Below are 26,955 nucleotides of genomic sequence, written 5' to 3' on the forward strand. Positions count from 1 at the left end.
TAATAAACACATTATTTTGAGTGGCAGTGCCAGAACATACACTCTACCAGATCTTGCAATGTGGCTTGACCAGTAAGCTCCGGCCATAAATATCAAGATGTGCAACAGACGCAGTCAAAGGAGAGTCCTATTGAAGAGAGCAGAAGCTCTTCAAGTCTACAAAGACAGCCACAGTTCTTATAGGAAATGAGCAGCACATGCCTTCTGCTTCAATTTTTGCTGCTCCATCAACCGGCACTTAAGCAAGAAGTACAGCTAAGAAGCGAGACCATTTTAAACCGTTTTTCCCCATTGCAATAACCGTGAACATTACCTCAATACCTATGTAACCTTCAGTAAATTGAGCCACACAGAAAAAAAAGAAGTGGGTTAAAACAAGATAGATGTTGGAGGTGCAGCTGAGGTCACAAGCATGATAGTTATACACTTAAGAAACCCTGTTCAACATGCAGAGGTCACCATTTACCTGTACTTCATGACATTGCTTCTGATACAGAGAATCAGAGCATTCTTACAGTAAGTACATCTTCACATCGTTTTTATGTCAATCAAGTCAGCCACTTCGGCAGGGTGATGCTAAAGGTAGTCCCTGTATAGCTTTGGAGTGGATTGAGAATACTAAATGCTTATGCTCTATTAGATGATGGATCTGAGAGGACAATTATATTGCTAGTAGCTGCCAAGCATCTTGTACTGAAAGGAGCTGAGGAGATCCTGTCACTAAGAACAATAAGACATGATATTATTCAACTGAAAGGTGTTGCTGTCTCCTTCGAGATATCTGCCCAAGCCGACCTGAGAGTAAAATATTGTATTCAAAGGGTTTTTACTGCCAACGAACTGAACCTGGCTGAGCAGTCTTGCCCCAGTGAAGTATTGAAAAGAAAGTATAAACACTTAAGAGATATGCCAATCCATGTCTTCAGTAGAGTTCAAACCCTGCTTCTCATAGGGTCAGATTATCCTCAGCTGATTGCTTCTACTGCTCCAGTTCGGATGGGACCCACTGGGGGTCCTGTAGCAGTACAGACACCATTAGGCTGGACAGTCCAAGGGCCCACAACCTTTTTCGCAACACCCTTCAAATGAAAATTCTTGTCTCCCACTTAAGAACTGCATCATCAGGTGGAGAGACTTTGGCAGCTGCAATGGACATTTTGGAGAAAAAAACAACTAATTTCATAGTCAATAATTTGTGTCGCTATGCAACACCACTCCTGTGGAAGAAGGATGACACCTTTCTTCATGCAACACCTTCTTCAGTTATGACTCTTCTAAGAGCCACAGAGCGCTGCCTTCTCAGTACTCCAGAACTGGCGGCTATGTATAACAAAAGAAACACACAAGCTTGTAGAGGAAGGTCATGTGGTGAAGATACCAAAGGAAGAAGCTGAGAGATCTCATGAATCATGGTACGTTCCTCACTGTATCGTACAGACAATGGTAAGGCCAGGGTTGTGTTCAACTGCTCTTAAAAGTACCAGCAAATTAATCTAAATGACAACCTTTTGCCTGGACCAACATTGGGTCCTTCACTACTTGGAGTACTGCTCAGGTTCTGAGAGCAAAACATTGCAATAAGTTGAGATATATGGGTGATGTTTCACCACGTCCGGTTACTTCCAGAAGATCAACCACTCTTACATTTTCTTTGGCGGAACTTGGAGAGAGAGCGCATCCCAGACATCTATGAATGGTGTGTATTACCTTTGGGACTACCTGTAGCCCATGCTGTGCTACATATGCTCTTGAGAGACCCATAAAAGACAATGAGAACATGGTTGAGTCAATGCTTCAGGCCTTCTATGTTGATAATTGCTTACAAACTTTACAGACACAACACCAGGCTATTAAGCTTATCAAAACATTGAGGTGGATTGGCGATTCTAAATTGGCCTTAGTGTGTGCTTGGTGTGTTTGTGTGTGTCCTGCAGTGGGTTGGCACCCTGCCCAGGATTGGTTCCTGCCTTGTGCCCTGTGTTGGCTGGGATTGGCTCCAGCAGACCCCCGTGACCCTGTGTTCGGATTCAGCGGGTTGGAAAATGGATGGATGGATGAAAACATTGAGGTCCTTACTGGCAAGAGGAGGTTTTGGAATAAGACAGTGGGCCAGCAATGTCCTTGATGTTGTAGCACACCTACACCCTGAGGCCAGATCAGAAGACAATGAACTATGGCTTACCACATTGGGACTTATATAGCACTGCCCCTTTGACACTTTGGGATACAAATGACGCCCTATTGCTATCACAGAACATACAATGCAGAATGTGTATCGGATACTGGCAACTCAGTATGACCCACTGGGGTATATAATTCATTTCACTACCAGGGCCAAAATCCTGGTACAGATGTCATGGAGAAAGGTGGTCTTCTGGTATAGGGTCATCCCAGTCTAAAACCTATCAGACTGGCAGGAATGGATGGGGGAGCTTCCTAACCTACAGAACATAACTATGCCCCGCTGTTACACTCCTGCATATGACCGCTCCTCCTCAGCAATCCAGCTGCATGTCTTTTGTGATGCTTCTGAAAGGGCATTTGGTTCTGTGGCTTATCTTTGAATACAGGAGAGCAACCACATTCATGTGGCATTCGTCATGGCAAGATCCAAAGTGGCAACTAAAAAAAACAATAATCTATGCCCCGTCTTAAGCTTAGTGCAGCACTGTCTGGAGCTCAGTTGGCAAGGATGCTGAATCAGAAACTCGCATTGAAAATCACTTGGACAACCATGTGGTCAGATTCGACCACAGTGCTGCACTGGATCAGGTCTGAAAAATGCCAGTATAAAGTGTTTGTGGGGACAAGAGTAGCTGAGATTCAGTATCTGGTTGGATCAGAGAACTGGAGTTATGTTGATTCAGACAGTAATCCAACTGATGACATTACCCGTGGCAAGTCCCTGTTGACTTTATCTCAGCCTAGCAGATAGAATCATGGTCCAGCATTTCTACATCAGTCTCCAGCTCATTGGCCTGTTTGCCCCATAATGAAGATAGAGGAATCAGAGGAGCTCTGTAAGTCCACATCAATTAGCAACACTCCCACACTTGACTGGAGTAACTTCAAAACATGGGATTATCTCATTATGGCCACATATTGAGCTCTTCATGGGGCGGCTGCTTCACCCATGTCTGAAGAAGCACGCATGAACAGAAGCAGAAGTTGCTGTCCTCCAGAGATCACGGTGTGAGAGCTTCCCTGAAGAAATTGGTGCTCTGAGGGCTAACAAACCTGTGCCTTCTAACAACTGTTTAATATCATGAGGTCCATCACTAGATCCTTCCTTGGGTCTACTCAGAGTGGGAGGCAGACTCCGTAAAGCTACTGGACTACCTGAAGATGCACTTCATCCTATAGTACAAGCCCTAGACCACCAAGTGACAGTGCTAATAATTCAAGACTATGACAATCGTCTTTTACATGCAGGTCCTGAAATACTATTTGCAGAACTAAGAAGAACCTACTGGATACTCTGGGTCCTTCAAGTTGTAAAGAAACAGCAGAGACGTTGTGTGGAGTGTAAGAAGTGGCGCAGTAAACCAGTTGTACCTAAAATGGCTGATCTTTCCTCTGCTCGATTCACAGTGTGCATTATATTTTTATGGTCAATGATTTTTGTCTTCCTCTGCATTGGCGATTGCTGGGATTGTATTGCAGACTTCCTGCTTGTGGATTTGTTGAGCTAAGATCTTATTAGCTTTCTCTCCATGTTCATAGTAATGATGTCTTGATTTAAAAATGAATTGTTCTGTTTCTTTAGTTATCAAAGGGTTGAATTCTAAATGCCGAACCTGTCTCCATGGGGCGGGGAGAGAGAAAGAGAGCAAGCTATCTCTAATCTATCCTTTTAATCCATATAATTATAAGTGCCAATGTAACAATAGGGTTCATGGCAGTAACTCCTGGGAAAATTGGAAATTAAGGTCAAAGCTGTCTTAATCTTAAGTTAAGACTACAAAACGACAACAAAAGTTCAGAAGCAATGTCTCCATGACCAAACAGTTAACTTTGTTAGCTCAAATGTTAAAGATCTGAATCACAAATTAATGAGAAAGAAAGCATTCTCTCACCTAACATGTCTAAACTCTAAAATAGTATTTTTACAGGAGGCCCACTTAATAAGCAAAGATAAGTTTTGTCTGCACAGAGACTGGACTGGCCAAACATTCAATTCCAGCTTTACAAAGAAAACTAGAGGTGTGAGAATTCTTATATATATGATCCTGAAGGGAGATATGTGATCGTCATGGGTAATTTATTTAACTGAAAAGTGATTTTGATAAATATCTAAGCACCCAATGTAGATGATAGAGACTTCATTCAAAACGTATTTGCATCCATTCCCAATGTGAACACTCATAAAATTATAATGGCTGGGGACCTCAATTGTTGTTTAAATCCAGACCTAGATTGGTCTCCTACCACAGGGATGATGACATCTAACTCTGCAAAGACAATTACACAGTTTGTAACTGATCAAAACTTATCAGACACCTGGAGATTTCTAAACCCAAGTTCAACAGCATATTCCTTCTATTCAGCAGTGCATCACTGCTATTCAAAAATTGATTATTTCTTTATAGATAACAATTTCTTGCCTACAATTAAATCTTGTAAGTACAACGCTATTGTTATCTCCGACCATGCCCCTTTGATCATGGTGCTAAAATCATTATGCCCCCTACTCATCATGCAGCTGGCATCTTAACCTACATTTTTTTAGCATATGAGAACTGTAAGAATTTATATCCAAGCAAATCGATTTTTTTAGAGACAAATACATTCTCAGAGGTTTCTGCTGGATTACTCCGGGAAACACTGAAGGCTTTCTTAAGAGGACAGATTATCTCATATCTTTCCCACAGAAGTAAATTGGAAACCAAGAAGGTATCAGAGCTAATCAGTGAAATTACCAGTGGTCAGATGAGGCACTTCATAGGTGTTCTATTTGATTTCTTGAACACATACAGCCACATTGTTTGTCAGTCACCATGTCTACAGAAGCAGGTAGCTTTGCAGCAAAACTGACAGCTGTATCTCTGACTGGACAATTTCTGTGTCTGTAGTTCTACTTATTCTTTTAGTCTTCATTTGTATTATGGAATGTTATTGCCATATTAATTTCTTTGTTAGTATCTGTAGTACTAGGGTGCTGTACCGTGTTAGCCATTATGAATGTAGAGAAAAGCCAAGCAAAATGACACCTTTTATTGGTTTTATTGGTTAGTATCGTATTTCATGTATGAAATAGCATAGGTATTTCAATATTTAATTACCCAGTTTGCTGTGAAACTCACCCTTTTGATATACATTTTAATGTACTTCATTTTTATTGAAAATATCTATTCTGATTATGGATGAAAAATTAAATGGCTTTGTACCATGCTATTGTATCTATTTAAATGAACAGCAGGCCTCAAAGTATGTCTGTATCAGGTGTTGCAAACCAGCAAGTCAATTTACCAATGCAAATTAAAATTTCTGAATAGGTGCAGTGTGAGTTGGGTGGTGGCCGAAGGCGGGGACCTTGGCGGTCCGATCCTCGGCTACAGAAACTGGCTCTTGGGACGTGGAATGTCACCTCTCTGAAGGGGAAGGAGCCTGAGCTAGTGCGCGAAGTTGAGAGGTTCCGGCTAGATATAGTTGGACTCACCTCGACGCACAGCTTGGACTCTGGAACCAATCTCCTTGAGAGGGGCTGGACTCTCTACCACTCTGGAGTTGCCCCCGGTGAGAGGCGCCGAGCAGGTGTGGGTATACTTATTGCCCCCCAACTTGGAGCCTGTACATTGGGGTTTACCCCGGTGGACGATAGGGTAGCCTCCCTTCGCCTTCGGGTGGGGGGATGGGTCCTAACTGTTGTTTGTGCGTATGCACCGAACAGCAGTTCGGAGTACCCATCCTTTTTGGAGTCCCTGGAGGGGGTGCTAGAGGGCATACCTTCTGGGGACTCCCTCGTTCTGCTGGGAGACTTCAATGCTCACGTGGGCAATGACAGTGAGACCTGGAAGGGCGTGATTGGGAGGAATGGCCCCCCTGATCTGAACCCGAGCGGTGTTTTGTTATTGGACTTCTGTGCTCGTCACGGATTGTCCATAACGAACACCATGTTCAAGCATAGGGGTGTTCATATGTGCACTTGGCACCAGGACACCCTAGGCCTCAGTTCGATGATCGACTTTGTGGTCGTGTCGTCGGACTTGCGGCCACATGTCTTGGACACTCGGGTGAAGAGAGGGGCGGAGCTGTCAACTGATCACCACCTGGTGGTGAGTTGGCTTCGATGGTGGGGGAGGATGCCGGTCAGGCGTGGTAGGCCCAAACGTGTTGTGAGGGTCTGCTGGGAACGTCTGGCAGAGCCCCCTGTCAGAAGTAGCTTCAACTCCCACCTCCGGCAGAACTTCGACCACATCCCGAGGGAGGTGGGGGACATTGAGTCCGAATGGGCCATGTTCCGTGCCTCTATTGTTGAGGCAGCTGACCGGAGCTGTGGCCGTAAGGTGGTCGGTGCCTGTCGTGGCGGCAATCCCCGAACCCGCTGGTGGACACCGGCGGTGAAGGATGCCGTCAAGCTGAAGAAGGAGTCCTACAGGACCCTTTTGTCCTGTGGGACCCCGGAGGCAGCTGATAGGTACCGGCAGGCCAAGCGGAATGCGGCTTTGGTGGTTGCTGAGGCAAAAACTCGGGCGTGGGAGGAGTTTGGGGAGGCCATGGAGAATGACTTTTGGACGGCTTCGAGGAGATTCTGGTCCACCATCCGGCGTCTCAGGAAGGGGAAGCAGTGCAGTGTCAACACTGTATATGGTGGGGATGGTGCGCTGCTGACCTCGACTCGGGACGTTGTGGGTCGGTGGGGGGAATACTTCGAAGACCTCCTCAATCCCATTAACATGCCTTCCAATGAGGAAGCAGAGCCTGGGGACTCAGAGGTGGGCTCCCCCATCTCTGGGACTGAGGTCACCAAGGTGGTCAAAAAACTCCTTGGTGGCAGGGCCCCGGGGGTGGATGAGATACGCCCGGAGTTCCTCAAGGCTCTGGATGTTGTAGGACTGTCTTGGCTGACACGCCTCTGCAACATCGCATGGACATCAGGGACAGTGCCTCTGGATTGGCAGACTGGGGTGGTAGTCCCCCTCTTTAAGAAGGGGGATCGGAGGGTGTGTTCCAACTACAGAGGGATCACGCTCCTCAGCCTCCCTGGAAAAGTCTATTCAGGGGTCCTGGAGAGGAGGGTCCGTCGGATAGTCGAGCCTCGGATTCAGGAGGAACAGTGTGGTTTTCGTCCTGGTCGCGGAACAGTGGACCAGCTCTATACCCTTAGCAGGGTCCTGGAGGGTGCATGGGAGTTTGCCCAACCAGTCTACATGTGTTTTGTGGACTTAGAAAAGGCATTCGACCGTGTCCCTCGGGGAATCCTGTGGGGGGTACTCCGAGAGTATGGGGTACCGGCCCCCCTGATAAGGGCTGTTCAGTCCCTGTACGATCGGTGCCAGAGCTTGGTCCGCATTGCCGGCAGTAAGTCGAACCCGTTTCCAGTGAGAGTTGGACTCCGCCAGGGCTGCCCTTTGTCACCGATTCTGTTCATAACTTTTATGGACAGAATTTCTAGGCGCAGCCAGGGTGTTGAGGGGGTCCGGTTTGGTGGGCTCAGGATTGGGTCACTGCTTTTTGCAGATAATGTTGTCCTGTTTGCTTCATCAGGCCGTGATCTTCAGCTCTCTCTGGATCGGTTCGCAGCCGAGTGTGAAGCGGCTGGGATGAGAATCAGCACCTCCAAATCCGAGACCATGGTCCTCAGCCGGAAAAGGGTGGAGTGCCCTCTCAGGGTTGGTAGCGAGATCCTGCCCCAAGTGGAGGAGTTCAAGTATCTCGGGGTCTTGTTCACGAGTGAGGGAAGAATGGAGCGTGAGATCGACAGGCGGATCGGTGCGGCATCCGCAGTAATGCGGGCATTGCATCGGTCTGTCGTGGTGAAAAAGGAGCTGAGCCGCAAGGCGAAGCTCTCAATTTACCAGTCGATCTATGTTCCTACCCTCAGCTATGGTCATGAGCTATGGGTAGTGACCGAAAGAACGAGATCGCGAATACAAGCGGCTGAAATGAGTTTCCTCCGCAGGGTGTCTGGGCTTTCCCTTAAAGATAGGGTGAGAAGCTCAGTCATCCGGGAGGGGCTCAGAGTAGAGCCGCTGCTCCTCCGCATCGAGAGGAGTCAGATGAGGTGGCTCGGGCATCTGATCAGGATGCCTCCTGGACACCTCCCTGGTGAGGTGTTCCGGGCACGTCCAACCGGGAGGAGGCCCCGGGGAAGACCCAGGACACGCTGGAGGGACTATGTCTCTCGACTGGCCTGGGAACGCCTTGGGATTCTCCCGGAAGAGCTAGAAGAAGTGGCCGGGGAGAGGGAAGTCTGGGCATCTCTGCTCAAGCTGCTGCCCCCGCGACCCGACCTCGGATAAGCGGGAGACAATGGATGGATGGATGGATGGTAATCGATCAGCAGTTAGTTGTTAAAATTCCTACTTGACAAACTCAGACTGTGAAATCTTTGATAGCATTTTTTAATCTTCTGTTTTAGAAACACAAATACATTTACAACCTTATTGCTTTGTTATTGTGTCTCTGGAGAAAAATAAAAAGAAAGCTAACCGTATATAGTATCTGAACTAGACTGTTGCTTAAACTACAAACATCATTTAAAGCTCTGAATGACTGTTCTAAAGTAAACAGATAATATGCTTGCTAAAAATTCAAAGTAGTTTTTTAAGTGTGATTTTTGCCCAGTAACTATGTATGGACTTATTCGTTTTTGTGCTTGTTTAATGGCCCCTCTGTCTTCATACTCACCATAATGTTAACTTCTTGCCAAGTATAGGTGAGCAACAATGGACATTCATGTTTCTGTCTTCATGGTGAAGTTTTAGCTAAAACTGGATCCACAATGATTGTGTAATATAAACAGTTTTTGATCCATCCGTATAGTCCTGGTTGAGTTTTCTTGGCATTTACTCAGGAAGCACTACATCAGTGGTATTGCTACACACTACATTTAAATACACATTATTTTTGCTACATGCAAAAAGTATTTTGAGCCAAATGAAAATAACTTTGGAATATGTGATGGTCTTCTTAGATATTGAAACCAGCTACAGCAACATAGTATTTCTAGATGTACATATAATTTGGACCTAAAGAAAATTTCCACAAACATTATCAGGTATTTTATCTGTTGTTTTTTATAATTGTCAGATAAAACCAAAGAAAATATCTCTTTATTGTGAAAAACCACTAATAACACGGGATGTGTAGTGTTAACCTATTAAATAATGCAGTCAAGATAAATTTCATACGTTGAATATTATTACAGGTTACTCATAACAGATAGTATAGTGCCCTCTGTAATATTTGGGACAAAGACGTGTTTTTCCTTGATTTACCCCTCTCTTCCAATGTTTATAATAACAAATCAAATTATTTAGATGTGATTAAAGTTAGGTAGGCTCCAATCAGGTTTTTTTAAGGCAAATACCGATCACCAATTTCATGTTACTTGATCGGCCGATACTGATTTTGTTTTTTTCTTTATCCCTTGTGGACCACCAGTGGGCGTACCGCCTCCCAAACCTGACACAAACAGGTGTGGGACAAAAGTTCAAGGCACATACGGTTTTTTATTTTTATTTTTTCCTCGTGGGAAACGCCTTCCCCATTCCCCACAAGCACAGCACAGTTCAGCACACAGAACAATACTCTTCTTTCTTTCTCTCTTCTTCTCCTGTCTCTTTTTTCTCCTTCACTCCTTCAGGCAAACTTTGTCTACTCCCACCTGACTCTAGCTCCCGGAGTAGTGGCTGCTGGGTCCTTTTATAAGGCATCCAGAAGTGCTCCAGGTGCTTGCTGACACATTTCCAGCAGCACTTCTGGGTGTGGCGGAAGAGCTGCCCATAAGGGCTCGGCAGCTGCTGCAGCACTCCCTGGCAGTGCCCATAGATCCCAATAGGGCTATATCCAACTCCCATGGAGCACTGCAGGAGTCTGAGGCACTGCTGCAACCCATGGGGGCTGCCACCTAGTGCTCCAGGGGAGGTAATGCTCTGGATATGCTCCCTCCCCCACTCCTTCCAGCATGGAGGCATCCTGAACAGGCAAGGGCCCTGGCCGTCCACCACACACTTTAAAAAAAAAAATTATATACTGATCTCCTACATACCCAGACCAATAGAAGGTTTTTGTCCTATTTTCAAGTGCATTTTTATAATTAAACCACAGGTGTTAACTATGTAACTGTTCATTTTTCATGAACAAAATGAAGTTCTGTAGGCTTATTGTTCAGTAACCATAAAATATTAAAATAAATACAATTTCCTTAAAATGCATACTTTAACTAATAAAATATGTGCAAAAATATTTATTTACATTTACACCTTTTTGGCTGGTGCCTTTATCCAAGGCAACTTACAACATTCATGATACAATTATTTACATTTCTTTTGGTTTTCCAATTGGAGCATAGGCAGGTCCAGTGATTTGCTTATGGTAGTAGTGGGATTTGAACCCACAACCTCAAGGTTATGAAGTCCAAAACTTTATCCATTACACCATATGACATAAAATACACCATACACCACTTATGGAATAAAAGAAAATAAAATGCTTCTCATAATTACAAGCTATCAAACAAAGTAATAGCTTGGAATCCCGGTTGGCAGCCCCCCAAGGCAGACACGTCCAGTTCCACCCTTCAGAAATAACCATCTATCTGCCATAGCCAGATGCTTCATGGGTGTTCCCTTGGCCTGGTTTGGCTGCTTGGGTCCTCAGCAGTGAGGATCCTGTGAAGTGGATCACCCTCTGGGAGTCATTCCACATGGCCATAGTGCTGTAATTCATGCTCCCTCACAATACAAGTAATGTGCCTTATTCAGAACTCTGTGAGCAACCACGTGTTTGACAGTACCCAAGGATTTTCTAAACAGTCACAGAGCCAAAGGAGTCTAGTATTTGTCTTAGGTCACTGGATAGTGTCCATATTCTCACGCAATCAATTAATTGCTAATGGAAATTAAATACTGCTTAAATGTAAATATACATGCACTTACAGTATACAGTGTAATCACTTTAAATCATTAATTGCACTACAATGTTTTACTGTTAAAATATGCATTTACTTTATTTATACAGGTGGGTTTTTTTTTGTTCTTCAGTGTATCAACTAGACATTCATAATTCTTGAGATGTAATTATAAATATGGATTACCATTTTAATTATGTAGTACTTGTTTCTTACCAAAACTTATTCTATGTGACACACAGCAACAAATAATAAACACAGTACAAATCTTAAAAAATATATATATGCTTATTATTTACTAAGTAGCAATTTCAAATTTGTCTTTATATTTACTTTTCTCAATTAAAAGTGTAAGCTGCTACATTTTAAGTTTTGGTGTCCTTTTTAATTTAAAGGACAAAATAAATGTCTGAATTCCTTAAAGTAGCTTTTCTTGCTATTTGTCTAGTAGTACAGGATGACTTCACCGATTATTTATTTTTTTCCCAATTTGTTACTCCACTTTCTTTAACATAAAGGCTAATGTACCAATCACTACTCATTCACAAATAAAACAAGCTTCCACTCGCTGCTCTTTGTTTATACTGCAGGAATTTTGCTGCAAAAGGAAAAAAAAAAGATGCACACTGCCTCAACTAACATAATTCCTTGCGTAAAGGAGCACTACAACTAAATTCCCTTAAAATCAGCTTTTTTTTTTTACCAATCACCGATGGGCAATTTTCACAAAAAAAAAAAGACTAATTTTGATTGGAGGCTGACCGATCGGAGCAACCCTAATTAAAGTGCACATTGCACACAATGTAGAAATTACCTTCTTTGTACATTTCTGAATGCCACAATGTTTGGGATAGTTGCAATTGTGTTTCATTGGTTCATAAGTTCAAGCATAAGATACCTAGGTTTGCTTCTTCCTTTTGGAGTCTGTTGTTGCCTTTGTTCAACATGAGGAGAAGAGCTGTGCCAACGAAAGTCAAAGAAGCCATTAGGAGACTGAAGAACAAGAATAAAACCCATTAGAGACATCAGTAAACCCTTAGGGTTACCTAATCAACTATCTGGAATATCATTAAGAAGAAAGAATGCACTGATGAGCTCAGTAATTGCAAAAGGACTGGTGGGCCAAGGAAGACCTCCACTGCTGATGACAGATGAATCTTCACTATGCTAAAGAATAAGCCGCAAAGACCTGTTCAGTAGGACAGAAACAGTCTTCAGGAGGCAAATGTGTATGTGTCAAGAACTAGCATCTGCAGAAGACTTCATGAATAGAAATACAGAGGCCACACTGCAAAATGCACTTGACCCACAAATACAGGATGGCCAGATTACAGTTTGTGAAAAACTACTTAAAAGAGCCTGCAGAATTCTGGAAAAAGGTCTTGTGGACAGAAGAGACAGTGATTAGCCTGTATCAGAGTGATGGCAAGAGTGAAAATGTGAAGACAGAAAGGAACTGCCCAAGATCCAAAGCATACCACTTCATCTGTTAAACATGGTGGTGGAGTTGGTTATGGCTTGAGCATGTATGGCTGCTACAGGTACTAGCACATTTCTTTTCATTGTTGATGTAACTTGCTAGCTTGAGCTAAAATTTGCATCAGTTACATCACAAAATTTGTACCAGGAAAGTATCAGTAAACATTTCTCACACTTCATAGTCTATTTCCTTTTAATCTAGGTTTAGTTATTCCATGTTGCCCGTTTCCCAATTTTTCCATAGTTAACTTAGGCATCATTCACTCCTGCTTACAGCTAGGTATTGGCACTGATGTCCCGATTTGACTTGATTCGATATTGCTTTTATCTTGACTGAATTAGCATGCACTGATATTTTGAAGTAGTGGCTTTTTTAGAGATTACTATTTTGTGACAAATTTCAGTAACACTTTATTGGAGGGGTGTCAACATAGTGATATTATAACATAGCATAAGCATGGAATAATATTTAAGAAGAAATACTTGATTAGTAATGAACACTTAACATCGGTATTTGGAAGATGTGGAACGAAATATCAAAACAAAAAGTTTTTTCACAGTACTGCACTCATTCAGAATTCACCCTAATTTAAATAACATGCGTATCACCACATCAGAGTCCACACATATTATGAGGACTCCTTCTTTTAACACAATCAGTGGCATTTACTTTTAAAACATCTATATCATCTTGTGAATAATAATATTACAAAATAATCAAATATTGCTTCTTAAATAATAAATGTTATTCAGTAACCTATTCATATGTTATGAATCTCCGTTTAGACACCCTTCAACTAAACTGTTAGCCAAATTTACTTCCCTGTTGAACATAAAATAATCTTGATTTAGTCATAATTTAAAGATACTATACATAGGGAAGACTGTAATTTTACAAGTTACACATACAGTATCTTCAGTTGCTCACATGTAGCTGTCACGTTAATCAATCTGAAAAATGTGCCCTCACAGTTCCTCCTCAGACAAAAAGGAAACATTTTAAAATGAGGATCAAGTGCTGATGCTTGGTGACAGCAGCATTGGATGACTGGAATAGAAAAGAAAAAGAACTGGCCATCGTGACTGACAACTCTGCTAATATGATCTGTATAGTACAGCTTATGGAAATACCTGTACTTCACGCCGGCTGCTTTGTGCAGACACTCACTTTGGCATCCATAGACTGCTCTGAAAATTCCAACAATTTCCCAGTTGCTTGGCTGGGTGAGGAGTGTTGCAGACTTTTTCCACCATAGCAGTACATTTAGCCATACATTTTGCTGAGGCCTACTCCAGCCTGTAGAATATATCATAGATCTTACCAAGTCAAAGTATCTCCCGTGTAAGCATATTAGCTGGTGCAGAGTATGCCAGCACTATCACAAATATAGTTTTTCCATCATTAACAGCCAAGAAGCACTGCTCACTTTGCGCCATTTAAAAAGAAGCTCAGCCCGAAGTACAGAGAAAATACTGGATGTTATTCTGAACAAATTTGTAGTCTTTTGCAAAAGATGGTAAGCCAGAGAGTTTTTGTTCTTCTAGTGAAGAATTCAATTTATGTGTCTTCTTTTAAAATATTTGATGAGACAGTTTCTATTAGAGCAATGGTAAAAATAGTGGTTGATCACCATGGGGCTGTGGAATATACAGTGGTGTGAAAAACTATTTGCCCCCTTCCTGATTTCTTATTCTTTTGCATGTTTGTCACACAAAATGTTTCTGATCATCAAACACATTTAACCATTAGTCAAATATAACACAAGTAAACACAAAATGCAGTTTTTAAATGATGGTTTTTATTATTTAGGGAGAAAAAAAATCCAAACCTACATGGCCCTGTGTGAAAAAGTAATTGCCCCCTTGTTAAAAAATAACCTAACTGTGGTGTATCACACCTGAGTTCAATTTCCGTAGCCACCCCCAGGCCTGATTACTGCCACACCTGTTTCAATCAAGAAATCACTTAAATAGGAGCTGCCTGACACAGAGAAGTAGACCAAAAGCACCTCAAAAGCTAGACATCATGCCAAGATCCAAAGAAATTCAGGAACAAATGAGAACAGAAGTAATTGAAATCTATCAGTCTGGTAAAGGTTATAAAGCCATTTTTAAAGCTTTGGGACTCCAGCGAACCACAGTGAGAGCCATTATCCACAAATGGCAAAAACATGGAAGAGTGGTGAACCTTCCCAGGAGTGGCCGGCCGACCAAAATTACCCCAAGAGCGCAGAGACGACTCATCCGAGAGGTCACAAAAGACCCCAGGACAACGTCTAAAGAACTGCAGGCCTCACTTGCCTCAATTAAGGTCAGTGTTCACGACTCCACCATAAGAAAGAGACTGGGCAAAAACGGCCTGCATGGCAGATTTCCAAGATGCAAACCACTGTTAAGCAAAAAGAACATTAGGGCTCGTCTCAATTTTGCTAAGAAACATCTCAATGATTGCCAAGACTTTTGGGAAAATACCTTGTGGACTGATGAGTCAAAAGTTGAACTTTTTGGAAGGCAAATGTCCCGTTACATCTGGCGTAAAAGGAACACAGCATTTCAGAAAAAGAACATCATACCAACAGTAAAATATGGTGGTGGTAGTGTGATGGTCTGGGGTTGTTTTGCTGCTTCAGGACCTGGAAGGCTTGCTGTGATAGATGGAACCATGAATTCTACTGTCTACCAAAAAATCCTGAAGGAGAATGTCCGGCCATCTATTCGTCAACTCAAGCTGAAGCGATCTTGGGTGCTGCAACAGGACAATGACCCAAAACACACCAGCAAATCCACCTCTGAATGGCTGAAGAAAAACAAAATGAAGACTTTGGAGTGGCCTAGTCAAAGTCCTGACCTGAATCCAATTGAGATGCTATGGCATGACCTTAAAAAGGCGGTTCATGCTAGAAAACCCTCAAATAAAGCTGAATTACAACAATTTTGCAAAGATGAGTGGGCCAAAATTCCTCCAGAGCGCTGTAAAAGACTCATTGCAAGTTATCGCAAACGCTTCATTGCAGTTATTGCTGCTAAGGGTGGCCCAACCAGTTATTAGGTTCAGGGGGCAATTACTTTTTCACACAGGGCCATGTAGGTTTGGATTTTTTTTTCTCCCTAAATAATAAATACCACCATTTACAAACTGCATTTTGTGTTTATTTGTGTTATATTTGACTAATGGTTAAATGTGTTTGATGATCAGAAACATTTTGTGTGACAAACATGCAAAAGAATAAGAAATCAGGAAGGGGGCAAATAGTTTTTCACACCACTGTATGTCTAAAAAAGGTAGACTTTTATAACATAGATCACTTATCCCAAAACCTGCTAAGGAGGTTGTATACTTCACTACTAGGATCTGGAGAGCCATGATTATTAGACCTTTATCTCAAAAGCCATATAAAAAACATCCACCAAGGCAGAGCTCCCCTGAACATTAGTCCAAACATTTTATACATAGAATTACCAATTAGAAAATTAGAGCTTGTCACATTATTAATTCTTGCAGCAGAAAGTTAAAGAAGCACAAGGTTGTAGAGGGAGAATTTCCTGAAATAAAGCTATTGCTACCTTTGTAGCACTTATAACCAAAGAATACAATCTCTGCTGGAAAGGAAGAGCACAGTAGTCTTAAGAGAAGGATAGCTTGAGGAGTAAGGGGATATTGAAGGAGAGAACAGAAGAAACTGTGACACAACTCAACAAGAGGCTGAAACTTTAGGACATTCCCAGTACATATGGAAAAATGCCTTGGGATTTAGAAGGACAGTGAAAACAAAGGTGAACATTAGAAATGTCCATACTAAAACATTTACAGGGGTGAAATACAGTTGATGAAGAATATAGACTTGTGTATTTTGATTATTAAGATTTTTAGAAGCAAAAATTGTGTTCAAAATCAGGTCCCAATCAATCCTATCAGTTAAGTAAAGCTAAAGCACAAGCCTTTGTTTTTATAAATACTAGGGGGCTTCGCTCGCTAACCCCTGTGTTTGGTTAATCGGATGTACAATTTAAAATTTTTTTTTTCTTTGGAATTGTTTCAATTTCATTATTTGCACTTTTGCTTTAAAGCTTCGTTAAAAACAATATTTTTTGGAGACACATTGTGACAACGCAACGTATAACTGCCCGTGAGTGAATATTGTTTCTGTAATAAATAATCCGAGTTTTTCTAATGTTTGTCCCTGTGATTTATTGCTTGTCATAGCAAAAGCTATTCTCACGGTAAACTGTAAACATTTTAATACGAATGGCATATCACGATCTCCTTTGGTGTGTAAGGTTATTCGTGGAATATATACATTACCTTTCTTTTTGCCTGTTAAAATTTGCATTGCTTCTCCGTGATCATCAATATACACCCGACCGAATTGTGTATTCTTTGAAATTTAACTTGTTGTTGCTTAAACTGTTCCGGGACCACAGATACTCATAGCGTATGGTCCATTATTGTGTAAATCCACGTTTTGTGCATTGAATGATGTGAATGCGAAAAGACTTTGTTGTCTACTCTTTTTTTCTGACCTCGTTTTGTCCTGCTATTTTTTCAATTACACCTGGTTCTGATGATTAATAACCTTTTGTTTGCGGTAATGCAATCTTTTCTTTCATTTCTTTGATACTGTAGCAACTGACATGATAAAGTGTCACAAAAGTTTTACTTGAACAATTGCTGACTTCCTAACCCCAAACACAACTTTCTAGCACCCTCTCCAATGCCCCCCCTTACCGCATCAATCAATACCCTGCTATCAGTCTTCTGTGCTGTACTCCGCCCTCCCTCAATCGGACCTAACGGTCACTTAAAACCAAAAAGCCCTCAACCTGGCTGGGACGCTACAATACTTTCGAATTTTACTGCTTTCATATTCTATACCTTTCCCTGCATGTGTATCGCAACATCGTTTGTTTGAGCCTTTCGAATTCCACTGCTTTCATAATCTCTTATTCTGCCTTTTTTTTCTCTCCAATGCCTTTGGGTCTCTATTCTCCGTATTGTCCTTGTATGCTTTATATGTGCTGAGAGCACATGATCTGTGTGTACTACGTGCTGTTACACCACTTGAGTTTTTTTTGATGGGTGTGCTCTTATTTAATATCTTGTGTAAGTAGGGCATGTCTTGCAAGAATCTCATGTTCCATGTCCCCACGAGACGGCCTTGGGACAATCTCTTGGCACCAAGTCTCATGTTTATGGTCCTCGCGAGATGCACCGTGGCAAGTCTCTATTGTCTCGCGGGTCTTTTAAATGTCTTCCGAGAACTTCCGAGAAGATCACGTATCGTAGCCTTACTTTTGCTTTCCAGGATTTTTTTTTTTATAATAGAGAGATATTTTTCACACTTTAATTAAACGGGCATGTCAGCTGATCTGTAATCACAAGCACATCATCATTAAATAACCAGTTAGACCAAGATAATTAATGTACTGTATTATATGGTCTCCTGTCGTCACAAGGAGAAGAAAAGCTGGCTCATATGGTGAAGGGTGTGCAGTTGGTTTAACTAGATTATCCAAGAAAGTAATGGTATTGTCACAAATACAGAAAGGTACAGAAGAACAGAGAAGCAACATTCTCCACTTACAGTATATTGTGCAAATTTTAAAAAATAAAGTTTGCAAAAAAAAAAATTTTTTTTTTCTCTAATACATTGTTTTTCTATAGGTGCACAGATTTCTGATGAAGAATTGCAGAAACTTTTCACAGATACATTTTGCAATGTATGTGGAGCTGTACTTCAGTTTGAATCTCAACGGATATCCCATTATGAGGTGAATTTGTGTAAAATGTTTCAAAGTTATAGGTTGTGTTGGAAAAAGTTCAGTCATTAGAAATTGGAATGCACAGATGGCCCCCTACCCCCCCAAATCTGATTCTAGTGCACTTCAGCTACTAGGTTACAGGGCAGTGTCTGTCCTGTCTCTATCTGTATAGTTTTTTTTTTCTTTCTCTTAAGGTTCTCCATATTAATCATTGACCCTAAATTGGCTTGAGGTGAGTGACTGAGTTTAAATGTGCCCTGTGATGCATGTCTCTTTTAATTTCAATCCCGATACAATAGCTTTGCCATTCCGTGACTTTATAAAATCAAAATGTGCTTCAGCAAATGGAAGAATATATGATTTATAGCATTTAGGAAGGCTTCCCCTATGGTTTCCAAAATGTAATTGGTCTATGTGGCCATTTTGCTTATTACACTTTAGTCTTTGACTTAGGTGAAAATTTCTAATGGCCTTTTTTAATATTACTGTTTCATTCAAATATTGAGTTCATTTATGATTCATGATTTTGTATACTTTAACATCTATGCTGATCTGTTATGCACAGCTCCTCCTCTTTCTAACTCTTTCTCTTCTCTTTCAGGGTAAAAAACATGCCCAGAAGGTGAAACAGTATTTTCAGACACGAAAACGTGAACTAGAAACTGATGCAAAGAAATGTGAATCAAAAAATTTCCAGGTACTAATAAACAATGCAAAATGGTTTACAAACTCAAAGGGGCTTAGTCATTCAGTTCAGTTTACATTTTTTTAGATGCAAACTCAGTTGATATAAATTTCGTATAGATAATGTATCTGTTATACCAAACAAATTTTTTCATATTTACAGTGACAAAATGTACTCAACCAAACCTTTTAACACAAGGAAGAAAAAAAATTTTGTTAGACCCAGGTATAATGTTCTAACTAATTAACCTTAACATTATATTTAGGAGAAATTTTGAACAATCTATGTTTTTACAGTATAACTACAGCAGTATTACAGAGGGTATTGTCTGAGATAGTTTTTATGTATTAATATGTTCCTTTATTGGCATAACTTTGTCCGAGTGTTTTTATCAGTGCTCCATATTTTGCTCCTCACCCCAAAGATGCATGGAAAGCAAAACACAGCAGATTATTCATTACACACAGTATTGTACCATGCAGCAATCCTATAGTTTTATAGGATTAGCAATTATTATGGTTCCAATTCCAAAGCTGTCAGACAGGTAAGGAAAGATTTTATTTTTTCCCCGTTACAGCTTTGAGTGTGGCGCAATCTGAAAAGTAATTGACCAAGCAGCATGGTAAGCCTGACAACACAGCTTACAATTAGTGTCTTTACCTAGGTACGTTGTAAATAATGTGAATCAAGATACAGTAATGTGAAAAAGAAAGTACACCCTCTTTCTATTCTGAGGTTTTACATGTCTGGACAGTATAGAATAATCCGGTCATTAGCAGGTCTTAAAATTAGGTAAATACAACCTCAGATGAGCAACAACACTTGACATATTACACTGTGTCATTGTGGTGGAGAGGTGATGATTTGGACATGTTTTGCAGCCACAGGACCTGGGCACCTTGCAATCATTGAGTCGACTATGAATTCCTCTGTGTACCAAAGTATTCTAAAGTCAAATGTGAGGCCATCTGTCCAACAGGTAAAACTTGGCCGAAATTGGGTCATGCAACAGGACAGTGATCCCAAGCACACCAGCAAATGTACAACAGAATGGCTGAAAAAGAAAAGAATTGAGGTGTTTCCATGATCCAATCAAAGACTAGACCTCAACCGGATTGAAATACTGTGGTAGGACTTTAAGAGGGCTGTGCAAAAACGAATGGCTGCATACCTCAATGAACTGAAGCAACAATGTAAAGAAAAGTGGGCCAACATTCCTCCACCACAGTGTGAGAGACTGATAAAGTCCTACAGAAGATGTTTACTTAAGGTTTTCATACAAGTTATTGGTACTAAAGGTGGTTCCACAAGCTATTGAATCATGGGGTGTACTTAGTTTTTCACACATGGGTTCTCCATTTTGGCTTCATTTTTGTTAAATAAATAATGACAAGGTGGAATCTGTTGTGTGTTGTTTTATACCTGAGGTTAGGTTTAAATAATTTTAGAACATACGCAAGTTCTCCGCTTGGTTTTGCAAACTGGCGGCACCCAGCATCAAAGCAGTTCTTTTGTTCCAGTGTGGTTTCCCTTTCTTTTTTAGATCCACATCCCTGATGCGGCTTTATCTTATATACTGAAATTAACTGCATATTGTTTATTAGTTTAAGGCATCTGATTGAAATTAACCTGTAACAATATAATGGTCCACGGAATAGCCAAACTATTCCAAATACCATAGCTGGTTTAGCGTTGTTACTCTCACTGCACGTTCTTCTTTCAGCTGCTCCCGTTAGGGGTTGCCACAGCGGATCATCTTTTTCCATATTACTTTCACTGCACCTCTCTGAGTATTTATATCACTGTATCTGAGTGTGGAATCACAGCTCTACAGCAGCTGATCAGAAAGAAAATTATCGGTATACAGCATCAAGCACACACTGCCTCAGCCATGCTGCCTATTTTAACTGCTCTCATACGACAAACGTTTTAGAGCCTTTCCTGTACTGACCTCACAGTTCAGAAACAGTTTCATCCCAAGAACTCTAAACACACTCAATCGGTCAATCAAGTGCTCCTTGTTGAACTGTTTGTTCTTATAAGTACAATTATCTCACTGTAAACTTGTGATAGTTGTAATATTGCACAACCTGAGCCATTTCATAAAGCACGTATTTACATATGATGACAATATCATTTTTAAAATGAAATGCATTAAAATATGTTTATTACATTATACAGATAAAATGTTAACATCATTTAAATAATCTATATAGTTAATAGTTACACATGTGAGGACACGGTGTTGCAGCGTTAGCGTTGAGCTGAAGCCCATTCAGGGATTGTTCCTGCCTTGCGCTGCATTCTTGCTGGGACTGGCACGACACTGGAAGGATAGATGGATAGAATAATTAAACACACACTACGAATATATTTCAGTGTTCCTTAAAAGTTTTGAAGAATCGGTGTTCTAAGCCTACAGATGGCTTGACATCTATTACAGAGCTGATCGAGTGGCGATTGGTTATTTGAAGAAAGAAAGGAAGGACAGGAATTGGAGGTTAGTATGTTTGAGAAAGACAGTACTGCTGCAATAAATTATTTCATCGAAGGTCGTGCATGGTGCAGTAAGCATCTTGCTGGAGGCAGGAACAATCTCTGGACAGGGCGCCAGCTCGTCACTATCACTGCGCCACCGTGTTCCCATGTTTAATACATGCTTTAATTCATATCATCATGAAAATGATAACAAGTATACATCTCAGTATTTAAATTATTCAGAGAACTGTAATATCATGAATGTAACGGATTCTGTGTCCTGTCAGAGGAAGAGAAAGCCCGTTTAAGAATCACTTAGTGATTCACACACACAGAGCACATAGAAGAACAAATACAATACAAAGCACTTAACGTGCTACTTTAGTTACAATGACATTCATTGTGCCAAATGAGTGCTGGGTGCAATAATATCATTTGCCAGTAGTTTATTCAGTAATATTCTATTTATATTATTGTAATATGAATACATTTGCTATCCTGAATTACTGGGTACTTATCTCTCTGTGATGATAAACCACAGGGTCACTGTTTAAGCATAATGTTGCCCTTCAGGTGTCATTTTTGTAATTTAAGCTGTACTTTGTTTTATTATTTATGGCCTGCTGCCAGCAAGTCACCAATGCTGTTATTACACTGACAATTTAATAGAGACTGCAGATTATATTTTCGGTATCTTTTAACAACACATAATGATTTGCAAAGGTACAGCTGCTTAACTCCAGTCTGTTTCTATGAGCAATTATCAAAGCAGCATCACAGAGGTCTTCTCCATCCTTACCAAAAATAAGCCATTAGATTAGTTAGATAACATGATTTGAGAATGTTCCTGTGGGAGACACTATCCAGTGACCTCAGACGAAGACTGGACTCCTTTGGTACTGTGTCTCTCCAGAAAATCCTTGGGTACCATTGGTTTGACTTTGTGTCGAATGAGCAGTTGCTCATGGAGTCCCGAATGAGGCACATTACCTGCATTGTGAGGAAGCGTCAGTTACGGCAATACGGCAATGTGGCGCGTTTCCCTGATGGTGATCCAGCTTGTAAGATCCTCATTGTTGGGGACCCGAAAATAGACTTCTCATTGAGAGAGAAAGACGAGGAAAGAGGAAGGTTAAATAAAGAGAAGAGAGAGCACCCATGCAGCAAGAAATGAGAGGCAGGTGGTTGGGAGAGAGCTTCATGGCTCCAGGAACCAGAGCTGGAGAAAGGGTGCTCCTACTGAGCTATTAGCAGGGAGTAGAAGCGCCCTGTCATGCGGTGTCTCCTGCAGATGCCAAGCGACAGGCGGCAGGAGATGTGTAAGGATCAGCATAGCAACCTATGACCAAGGGCTGGCAATGCGGACCCGAGCCTGGATGTGAAGGCTGACTGATCCCGTATGGGTTAAGCTGCGGAGAAGTCAGCTTTGAGGAGGCAGCATTGGAGCTGCTTTTAGGGCTTTCTGGTTTCGAAGACTTTGGTCATGATTATACCTTATTCAGTGCATTACAGTAGTGTTGATGACAGGTTCAAGTAAATCGATGCTGATTTCAAACCAGTCTGCGCTTGCACGTTCCTCCTTGCCATAAGTGGCACTGTGGAAAGTATTTAGAATAAAGTTCCATCTGTCTTCTACACTTTGTGTTTTGTCATTAATGGGCTTCTTGAGCTGCTCTATGAACTCCTGGTTTTTGCCTGGGTAAGCAGTCTTGCTGTTGTTGATTCTCAGCTGGTGTTTCATTTTAGAATGGTAGAGTTTCTTCAATCTGAGCTTTGAGGCGATTAGGGTATGGTCAGTGTCAAATTCGGCAGCTGTGATCAGCTCTGGTGTTGCAGACACTGTTTAGTGATACTTGTCTGGTAACTACAAAGTCTAGCTGATGCCAGTGATTGGATCTTGAATGTGTCCAGGAAGCTTTATGGCATGTCTTGTTCTGAAAATTGGCGTTTGTCACACACAGGTTATGATGACAAAAAGTTCTAAAAGCCTCTGGCTGTTTTTTGTTCAAATTTCCTATGGTGTGATGACTTTAAGATCTTTGGCCATGACTCACAGTCTGCAGCCATCCTAGCACTGAGGTCTCCCAGAAGGTGAATATGCTCTGAAGTTGTGATTTTATGGGCAACAGTGTCTAGCTGTTTGTAAAACTGGTCTTTGACTTCTGTTGTTATTTGCTTTGACTTCTGTAGTTTGCCTTGAGTGACCTCTCCAGGGCACCAGCCTGGGCGATGTATATGGAGGCCTTGTGCTGCCCAGATGAAAAGGCCCCCCTCTCGGCCTAACCAATGGAGTCCAAGGGAATGTAGAGCATTACATTTCGAGCCAGCTTGGCTACAGGAGTTGCCGGAGAGAAGTCAATACTAATAACCAGCTAATTTCTCCAGGCTGATCTTTAGTGCTAGTTAACATGATGTATGCACAAATAACTGTAAAGGTTTTTTGTTTGGGACTCTTTGGCATTATCTGCCCATTTTAATGGTACTAAAACCAAAATACCACCAAACTGGCGAGGCTGTAAGTTACTTTGCCACTACATCTTCCATGCTTTGCTAATAGCTTTAATGACTCATGAAAAAACAAATAAGTGATATCGTCTGGTCAAAACAGAATTAACAAAGTAAAGGATTTGTCATTTTAAACAACATATCAATATAAAATATTTTCTTACTTCATTAAACTGGAGCTCTGTAACTTTGATATAGAAAATATAAAAAGTGCACATGCAATTTTATAGTGAGATGGGTCACGATTTCTTTTTCTTCGGTTATATTCTTGAATAAAAGCGCACTTGTTTTGTTATACGTGTACCTTTTGTGAAAGTTTTTATTTCATATTTGGACCTCAGTTTTCACACATTATACACTTCATGTCAAAGTTTCATTAGTTTAGTTTCATATTAGTTTCATTAGTACTATAACATGAAAAACGTTTCTGTTTTAGGTATGTATTCAACATTTCCTGTCATCCTACATTTACCCAGATTGTTGTAGTCACAGAACACACATGAAATGCACGTGTTCCAAATAACGATATATTGTTTACTCTATACAATTCCAGGCACCTCACACGCAGATAAAGAGAACATATATTTTTGCTAATAGATTTGGCACATTTTTTTTGCATGTAATCTAATTTTTGATGATATTATTTTTCTAATAATGATATTGCAACTTCCCATTCCTAGTTCAAGCTAAAGCTCTCCTGAATGTTAGTCATCATTATAAAGCTTTTACAAACTGGGAATATGGTCACACAGATTTGTCAGCATTAATTATATAAATTTGTTTGTAATGTTATAAGTGCACCATTACATTTTCTTGAGTTATAACATTCTGCAAAATTTTCCCTCAAGGTAAAATAGCAGACTTAGAATGTAAATAATAATAATGAGATGAAGAAAATTACAAGGCAGAAAAAATTAAAGGCAAGAATCACTATCAAAGTAGCTTTTGTTTTCAGGAAACTACTGCTACTAGCCACAGTTGTTGAATTGAAAATGAGTCGCAGAAGTACAGGGAAGATAGCACTTAGACTTTTTTCAGTAAACCAAGGCAATATAATATTGATATTCCCAATATGAGCTATACCTATTTGCATATACTGTGGTTTTTCTGTTCTCCAAAAAGTAAACTAATGATATTCGATATGGTAACAGTTAAGTGTAATTTGAATACAGGAGGCTTTTGTCTAATGGTTTAGGTAAAAGTGCATTAATTGATGAATTTGTGTTAGTTTTTTAGGTATTATTTATTTATTTTACAAAACTGGAAAAGCACTTCTTCAGTTTTGATACAGGGGCAATATATGTTGAAATGGAATATTTATTTTTTAAATTAGAAGTAATAATAAAAGTACATAATAATAACATAATGATAAAAGTAATAATATGAGACTTTTTCCATTATTTGTAGTATTTACTTCTTATACTTGTCAGATAATTCATCACACATGCATGCTCTTGATTTTTTCTAGAAGTCTTTACCCCTTATAGACTGAAAAACAATGAAATGAATTGTGTTTCATTCAAATGTTATAAGAAATTTTCAGAGATATTATATGTGAAGTAACATGTTTAGTTTGTTTTCCTTATGTATGTTTCTGTTTGGAATTTTTGAAGAAATACAAGGATGCTTTTAAGTCGCTGGTCATTCCACACAAGAAAGTTTTGAAGAACACCTTTTTTGTGAGATACTACTTGAAAGAGCTTTCATGTGAAGTCCGACCCAAGAGTTAGAGATTGATATCACATTCACACATTAAACTGCACATTAGACAGTCTTAAGTAGACAATATACAATGTCAGTATACAGTGCACACAGCAGATTTAGTAACTATGATTCATAACCCATAGTCTGTTCATGGTGTCTTTGTTAGAATGATTGATAACACTATCTTATTACCTTAACAGATTATTGTCATGTGTACAGTAACCTTGTTAATTACATATAGCAATCTACGTTCAACACATCACCACTCTCTGGCACCATGATTAGTGAGTATAACTACCTTCATCAACTGAAAAATCTCAAAACATACTTATTTTACTACTGCAAACACAGAATTACAATTCTTAATCTCAATGTTTATGTACACTATACTGTATTGCTCATAAGCAGACCCCAAGCCAAGAGTGACAGAACTGAGGTCTGGATCTTAAAAAGGAATGATTTATTAACTAAAAAATACTTATAGGGATAGGTAATACAGGTGCAGTTGATATACACAATAGTTAAAGAACAGATTGCTTTCTAGGCATACCTATTACAATTAAGATCCCATCTACCAATGGAATGCATAGTCCACTTTCCAATGCCATTAAGCTCACAATTTGCCTTCCTCATAAGCTTTACTGTTACATCATCCTCTACTCTCTACCTCCTTGAAAGATTAACCCTTGCTAATATACTACACATGACTCAAAGCACCTGTACCTGTAGTCCAGGTAAACTTTCTCAGCTTCAGCACACCTGGCCATAAGCACTTCCAGGTCAACTTGGGAATCACTTCCAGGGCTGGATTGAGCCAATACAACATGTGGGGACATAACCACAAAAAATAGAAAAACAAATAAATTAAAGTACAAATGGAACAGATTTTGCTTTGATGCAGTATCAGTCTAGCTTGAAAGACATTTCTGATTAATTAAAATGGAACTTGCTCTTCAATCACTCTCATGTCAGCCGTGTCCTTTAGAAACACTACACTTATTGTAAGCAACAAAAATTATCCAGCTCACTGAATAATTCCATTTTGTGAAGTAAGCTGCCATTTAATGTGTTTTACATTCTTTTTTTCTTCTGCAGAATTATGAAAATGTGGATAAGAATCGTTTCTGCAGTCTCTGTAACATGGTGTTCAGTTCTGTTGTTGTGGCTCAGTCACACTACTCGGGGAAGATTCATGCCAAGAAATTGAGAAAACAAGGTTCTACGCAGTCTTCTGCTAGTTCGGCCACATTGACTGCTATTCCTCACGAAG

The 26,955-nt window shown here is 40.4% G+C and overlaps 1 protein-coding gene across 2 annotated transcripts in view; it reads left to right on the top strand.

Annotated features, from left to right (window-relative positions):
- Positions 1–26,955, top strand: part of zmat1 (zinc finger matrin-type 1) — a 106,482-nt gene that overhangs the window by 37,957 nt on the left and 41,570 nt on the right. For both annotated transcript variants that reach the window (XM_028804646.2, XM_028804647.2), the window contains exons 2-4: positions 18,216–18,322; positions 18,915–19,010; positions 26,781–26,955. In XM_028804646.2, the coding sequence (XP_028660479.1) occupies positions 18,216–18,322; positions 18,915–19,010; positions 26,781–26,955 (378 nt within the window). The remainder of the gene's footprint in view (positions 1–18,215; positions 18,323–18,914; positions 19,011–26,780) is intronic.

Source organism: Erpetoichthys calabaricus, chromosome 7, assembly GCF_900747795.2.
Source record: "Erpetoichthys calabaricus chromosome 7, fErpCal1.3, whole genome shotgun sequence".
Taxonomy (NCBI): Eukaryota; Metazoa; Chordata; class Cladistia; order Polypteriformes; family Polypteridae; genus Erpetoichthys; species Erpetoichthys calabaricus.